Source organism: Idiotropiscis lumnitzeri, chromosome 1, assembly GCF_059441095.1.
Source record: "Idiotropiscis lumnitzeri isolate Australia: NSW breed Sydney's pygmy pipehorse chromosome 1, RoL_Ilum_1.0, whole genome shotgun sequence".
Classification (NCBI taxonomy): Eukaryota; Metazoa; Chordata; class Actinopteri; order Syngnathiformes; family Syngnathidae; genus Idiotropiscis; species Idiotropiscis lumnitzeri.
In genome coordinates this window covers 512,965-519,556 of record NC_142391.1, presented here as the reverse complement: position 1 = coordinate 519,556, position 6,592 = coordinate 512,965, and the positions used below count along the sequence as shown (strand labels likewise).

At 43.3% G+C, this 6,592-nt stretch overlaps 1 protein-coding gene across 2 annotated transcripts; it reads right to left on the bottom strand.

Moving 5' to 3' along the window:
- Positions 1 to 36: 36 nt before the first annotated feature.
- Positions 37 to 6,577, bottom strand: g2e3 (G2/M-phase specific E3 ubiquitin protein ligase). Of its 2 annotated transcripts, none has more exons than XM_088307906.1 (10): positions 6,051 to 6,577; positions 4,948 to 5,065; positions 3,768 to 3,865; positions 3,529 to 3,630; positions 3,312 to 3,436; positions 3,074 to 3,242; positions 2,892 to 2,998; positions 1,527 to 1,643; positions 1,325 to 1,449; positions 37 to 1,263 (listed from the first exon to the last, which is right to left on the bottom strand). In XM_088307906.1, exons 2-10 carry the CDS (start codon positions 5,006 to 5,008, stop codon positions 1,118 to 1,120), a joined length of 1,050 nt encoding a protein of 349 aa, XP_088164032.1. In that variant the 5' UTR covers positions 5,009 to 5,065; positions 6,051 to 6,577; the 3' UTR covers positions 37 to 1,117. The 2 variants fall into 2 exon arrangements, with proteins under 2 accessions (XP_088164032.1, XP_088164033.1); XM_088307907.1 differs by lacking the exon at positions 6,051 to 6,577 and adding an exon at positions 5,396 to 6,039.
- Positions 6,578 to 6,592: the final 15 nt, after the last annotated feature.

Genomic DNA, 6,592 nt, shown 5'->3' with positions numbered 1-6,592 from the left:
AGAAATGAACGGAATACAAATGCCGGTTGAACACAGTTAGCATGCAAGGAAGGATTTATTTAAAATGAACTTTTTAAAGCACGCAGTGACAACGTGTTTTACAAACATACGCATGCAAAATGGAAACAGGGTCATACAGCAACATATAGACAAGGACGCTAGTAACAAGAAAGACATCAAGAGAAATGGACAATCAAATGGGGAAAAAAAAACAACAAAAAACTTGGTCCCCTTAAATGCCGTTGAAAAACGAGAAGAAAAAGATTTTGACCAAAAAAAAGCACTTTTTACAAGATCAAAGATGTAGTTTAATGCATTGGAAAGTGATAATCTTCCAACAATTTAATTGTATTTTTCCAAGACAAAGTTAAAATTAAAATTCAGATTTTGAATTCCTAATTTCACAAGTAGAGAAAGTTTTAACTTTGTCCTATTAATGCATCGTTTTATCCTCGATAAGAAACCTTCATCCTCAAAAAACGCCGGGTAAAGTCTTACTTTTGTTTTTAAAAATGAAAAAAAAGAATTCTTGTAAAAATATGCAATTTGGTGAAAAGAATTATGAAGGAAGGGAGGAGTGTTTGTTTTATTGTCCACCAGCTGGTCCTCATATTTCTTGCAAATTATTCTACAGGAGGTCATCTATTCCTTCCTTCATTCAAAACTACTGCAAACAAACCTACTTCAAAGAAATGTTGCGCAACAGTGGTTGAAATTTAGGCTGAACAGAACATGAAAATCCAAATGATTCATTCATGACTGACTGTTCAGCCCAAAATGACAAATGACGCCATTGGAAATGTGAACAATCCAAATCCAAACTGCAATGTAATCGCCAAGAGATGCTACAGGATGGCGGCTAAGCACTACTTTTCTCAAAATGCAGCTCCTGAATTTACTTCAACTTTCATTGGCACCACGAGGCCACCAAGCAATACTTTGGCCTGCGCACAAACAATCAAAACTGGTGAGCTTCGCAGTGAATGATGGAGGCTAGGCTAGGCTAGGCTAGGCTAGGCTAGGCTAGGGTAATGCGCGCGTGTTGACGGCACCCGAGGGAGTCATTTTGTTTTGTCTTGAAGCATTTGAGTTGAAAGACGAGTTGAGTCACCGTGCGTCACCCCCTCCCCTCACCGACCACCTCCACTAGGAACTCCTCGGGAGCCGCGTACGACGGCTTTTTGCAGCGGACGGGCGAGGGCGCCGCGGGGAGGCGATGCTTGGACGCCACAGTCATCCTCGGGGCCACCTGAGGAGATGCAACTAGGGGCACAAACACAGATTCAAGTCCGTGTAAAAGAGGTCAGGCGTGAGCTTCGGTCACCTTTTCCGTCGGCGGACTTTGCACATTCGGGGCAGGCCCAGTCGGCGGCGTCCACCTTGAGTCCCGAGCACTTCCTGTGCGTCCCTCGGGACCCGCACAGCAGGCATCGGATCACCACAAACCACCTGACGGCGGCAACGACGGCGGCTTTTAGACTGGTGACGAGCAAGTGGCATGGCGACCTGCACCAGGGCTCACTCACCCGGTCTTGGCAGAGTGTCCGCGTCCGTTGGTGCAGACGCAGGCGTGAGCGTCGCAGTGCATGTAGACCTCCAGCAGGTCAGCGTAGGCGTTGGCCTCCAACTCCCATGATGCATCTCTGCACAACAACAACTGTCTTCAGTCTTGTCTTGTTGCTTGTGTTGTTTATGTTGTGTTACATTCGCTTGCGTTCTTGTGTGTTGTTGTGTTTCCTTTGGGTGTTTTTTTTTGGTCTGGTGTTAGGTTGTGTTGTTTTTGCGGCGTTGTCCTCATCTTGTCTGATTTCTTTTGTAGTGTTGTGAATTGTATATTCCCATGCGCATCGTCGCGTGCCCTTTGGTGGTGTTGTCTTGTGTCATCCTGGCAGTTGTTTGTGTATGGAAAGCGATTTGTTACAGCTCCAGCTGTTGCCAAATGCGCAATGGAAATAAAGTTGGATTGGATTGTCCTTTTTGTTGTTCCGTTTTATGTCGCGTTGCTGTTTAATGTGGCGGTGTTGCGTCGTGCAGTGCGTCTTGCTCGTTTTGTCTTGTCTGTTGTTGAGTGTGTTCTTTGTTGTCTGGTTTTTATGCAGCTTGTTGTCAGAGCTTGACATTTTTTCAGGTATCCTGCAAGATGGGAATCAAATTGACCTTTTAAATTATGGGATTGGGACGGTACAGGATAAAAAAAAATTCACACGAGCGGACGGGAGCAGGATTATCCAGTCGGGGAAAAAAATAAAAAAGAGTTTATGGTCAGAAGCGGGATGAGAAAATGCAATTTTTTTATTTTTTTACTGTTTCTCCCAAACATGATGGGACAGGATTTTTTTTTTTTTTAACTACCGTATTTTTGGGGCGCACTTTAAAGTCCCAAATCTTCCCCAAAACAAACGAGGCGCCTTGTAATGCGACACGCCTATTCTATGGACTGAACAACTCTCTCCACCAGCGAACCTTTTTCCCCATTGGGGTATTCAGAGTGCATGTTAGCGCACCCTGCTGGCCAAAGTCGGATACATCTGTGCTTCGAATTGACTGCGACAAATACATTATGTGAAGACGGTTTTTGAGTGATGGTGCAAGAGAAAGATGGACAAAAGGACAGCCGTCCACAATGTCGTAGTCTGTCTTATCATTCATGTTATTGCAAGCAAGAAACATCACACGTTTAGACAACAGACTGCAAAAAAATATTAAAAAAATAAATAAAAACGCACTGCCCAAAGCACACCACTCACATCTCTCTAAACAGCCAAGTGATTGGCTGAGGCTGCGCGGCTCTGAAGAAGCCATTGCTGTCATCTTTTTGTGTTATTTTTATTTCTTTGTTTCATCCGTTATCTTGTCTGTTGTGTTTTCTTTGGTTGTTTTGTGTAGTGTACCTCTCAGGGATGTAGATTCCCATGCGTAGCATCTCCTGCTGGTACTCGCCTTTGTTATTACACAACGTGCATCTGAAGAAGAAGAGGCCGGCGCTGTGTGCCTGCCGCTGACACACACACACACACACAGTGTCACACAAGTGCAAAAAGGTTTCACCATGATTGCATTTGGGTGGCGTTACCTGCACACAGTCTCTGTGGAACCAGCTGGCGTGACAGGACGGACACTTGAGGATGCTGTAGGACAGGTCGCCGTCGATGGCGTCCAAGCACACGGAACACGATTGAGGCAGGCTCAGGTTCATGCTCACGCACGCAGACTGAGAGGGGCTGTGGTCGGGACAGTAAGACCTGCGGGCGCACACACGCTATTTATGACAAGCACGTTCTGCTTGCCGCCGCCGACGACGTTGGACTCACGGGAAGTTTCCGGTAAACTGCGAAACGAAGCCATTGTTCCGTCCGCACGGGAAGTGAACCGTCTTTCGGCAACTTTTCACGTAGCAGCCCACGCACGCGCCCTTCTTCTTACACGCGCAGCACGTCTGGAAGACGCACGTCCCGTGCCAAACGAGCAACAAATGAGCGTGAAAGGGCCAATGGCTGGGCTGGCCACCACATGGCAAACCAAACCGACCAGTCGCGCCGAGCGGCGAATCTCCTGCTTGATGTCGTCCACCAGGAAGCCCAACACGCCTTCGCTCTCTTTGCCTCGTTGGTAAACGCCACACGATGTCAGCTGCAAGGAAAACCACATCAAGTCGCAGCCACGTGAGCGGACCCTCTGCGGGATCTTCATGCACATGAGCACAACGTCGTCTAGAAATTAAGACCCCCCCGCGCTTCAATGAAGAGCAAACGCAACGTTATGCTGACCAGGCAGAAGTAGTGCACCGAGATGTTGTCCTCCTGCAGAGGGATTTTGTCGCCAAACAAGGCGGGGTCGTCCTCACAGCTGCGACACAGAACGCAACCTGGGGGACGCGACACAAAACCGAGTCAAATATTTCAAACACAACCTCAAGACAAATAAAGAAGCAAAGTGAAATCAAAAGAAAAAAGGGGGAACGCAAGTCAATTTAGAAAAGAAAATTGAAATCCAAAGGGCGACACGTCTGTGTGCCCTACGATTGGCTGGCTACCAGTTCAGGGAATACCCCGCCAACTACCCGAAGAAGGCTGAGAAAAGCTCCAGCACACCTTGTGAGGAGAGGCGGCTCAGATAATGGATGCATGGAAATCAAATCTACTGAATATAAGAAGCCAGTCAAAAATATACTGTACTGAGTAAAACAATGACGGCAATTGCAATAGAAGGAAGAAAAATCTAGTCAAATATATTGAAAATGAAAATCGGTCCATCAAAAACAGAAAATACAAAAAACATTGAAAAACTAAATAGTTAAACGCGGTAACACATGAAGTCATCGTTCAAATGAGAGTAAAAATGAAGCCAAAAGTAATGGAAGGAACAAATTAGGTACAGATAAACATACTGAAGAAAAAAACAAGTCAAAGTTTAAATTGAGTAAAGTGGAACTAAAAATTAAGTAAAGTCAAATATAGTGAATACATAATTCAAGTTAAAAGTCAAATAGGCAACGAGATAAAGTAAAAATACAAGTGAAGCAAAACAGCATAAGCATAAATTAGAGGCAAAAGCCGAATAAGAGAATTATATTTTGACATTTACCATGATGAAAAATAACAAAGCAAAATATCTAATAAAAGTACACAAGAGTAAAATAAAGAGCACAAATTAAGTCAAAGTAAAACCAAGAACAAAATTAAAAAAAAAAAAAAGTACAAAATTAGGTCAAACATAACTCAGTAGAACATCAAGACAAAAATAAAATAAAGTTTTGAGTGCTGTCTTTTTCTAAGGCTATTTGTTGTTCGCTTTGTGTGCCACTTGTCAAATTTAGCAAAGGTTCGTTGTTGCTCTTACTGTCCTTTGTCCTTGCTTTTTGTTCTCAAACCGTCACCTCTGAAACTAAACTAACATGTTGTTCTTGCGATTCGTAATTGAAATTTTCTTTCCTCTTTCCATACTCACGCTGGGCCCCTATTTTGGTGCCGGTGACCACTTGCTGCAAGCGCCGGGCCTTCTTCTTCATGTTGGTCTACTCCGGGGTCAGAGGTCATGCATTGGTAGAAAAATCACAAATCTGATGCTGTGCAAACAAACAAACAAAAAAAACATTCATACGTTCATGGAAAAACATGCCAAGACTGCCCCAAATAGACAACTTTATAAAACAAGATAACAACCGTCAATAGAAAAAAAACGCTAAGAGCGAACCAAAGTTAAGCAATCAGCGCAGAGGATTAATTGATAAAATCAAACAAAATGCAGTATCGAAATTGCAGACCAAAATGTGATTCTAGAGCAAACATACAAACTATTTTCATTGACTGACTGCAACAATTTCCATTCTTTTAACGAGAGTAACAAAAACCGAAACAGACAATAATTTCGGTGGAATAAGCGTGAAAGGACCTACTTCGAGGGTCAGGGAGGAATTTGGAAGTTTGCAATCATTTTTTCGTGTCGTTTTGTTGTCTTTTCGGGTCTTGCGTTTTTCTTTTGCTTTTTGACGACCAACACTTTTGAAATTTCCCTTTCAAAATAAGAACTCCTCGTTTCCGCTTCCGCCGCTTCTCTCGGTGGACGGCAGTTACTTTTCTCCTGCTTGCCCCATCCGTTGAGTGAGTGGGGTGCATTTCAGTTGAATATATGTGTTGTAATAGCTGACAAATAATCGTCTGTTCATCCCGCCACCAACAACCAGACTGAACGCGGCAGTTTGACGTTCATGTTTGCTTTATTTTATTGTGAAAAGAAACAGGAAATACACTTCAGGTTCCTTTTTGAGGAAAATAACAAACAGCACAGATTTAAATACAATATGCTACACAATTTAGCAAGATGAGTAATTAAAAAAATCATATAAACTTTTGCATGATAAAGTAATTTATCTTGAGTGAAAAAAGACCAGAAAACGAGTACGTATTAATGTTGAAATGCAAATTCCGTAACTTAGGCACCAAATGCTCGGACACGAAATGGTACCAAATACAAAAAGGAAGAGTCGAACATTTCGCAACAAATATGGCGACGAAGGAGCGTTTAATCATGTTTTTATGGAAAGGACAAACCTGAAAGTAACGTTGGCGCTCGTCCTTGACGTGCTTCACCACGCCGAGACATGTCCACGCGGAATATGTCATTGTTGCCGACATTTATGGAAACGATGAATTCGAATCTCAGCATCTCCTACCAATACACGATCTGTGACCACTCCGCGATGTTAGTCACGCATGCGCACACGGTCGGCCATCTTTGTTCGCTAACAACGCCAAATTCGTTAGGACAGATCAGTGATAAATGATACCTCTTTATAACACGTGGTTCGCAATGGTAAAACCATAATAAAATAGATGTAAATTACATGTACAATACTTCCATATCGGCTTGTTGCAGTAGAAATGTGTTTTAAACTTTTATTTTCCGTGCAACTAATGAAAGGAGGCTACTATCTAGCCATCCATATCTTTTTAATCAATTCCAAGCAAAATTAAAACATTCCTACTCCACGTCGACCCGAAACGTGCGTCTCCCTCCGTTTTTCTTGAAGGGGACGCCGAGGTATCTTTCAACAAGTGGCGACTTTACGCGCGACGTCCAAAACCATGGCGAA

What these genes read in the sequence shown, in the direction of transcription:
- g2e3 (XM_088307906.1), bottom strand. Translation starts at nt 5,008, where the DNA reads ATGAAGAAGAAGGCCCGGCGCTTGCAGCAAGTGGTCACCGGCACCAAA. An exon ending in CGGTGCACTACTTCTGCCTG is followed by an intron (nt 3,631 to 3,767) that starts GTCAGCATAACG and finishes TTTTCCTTGCAG; the next exon opens with CTGACATCGTGTGGCGTTTA. An exon ending in AAAGTCCGCCGACGGAAAAG is followed by an intron (nt 1,264 to 1,324) that starts GTGACCGAAGCT and finishes TTGTGCCCCTAG; the next exon opens with TTGCATCTCCTCAGGTGGCC.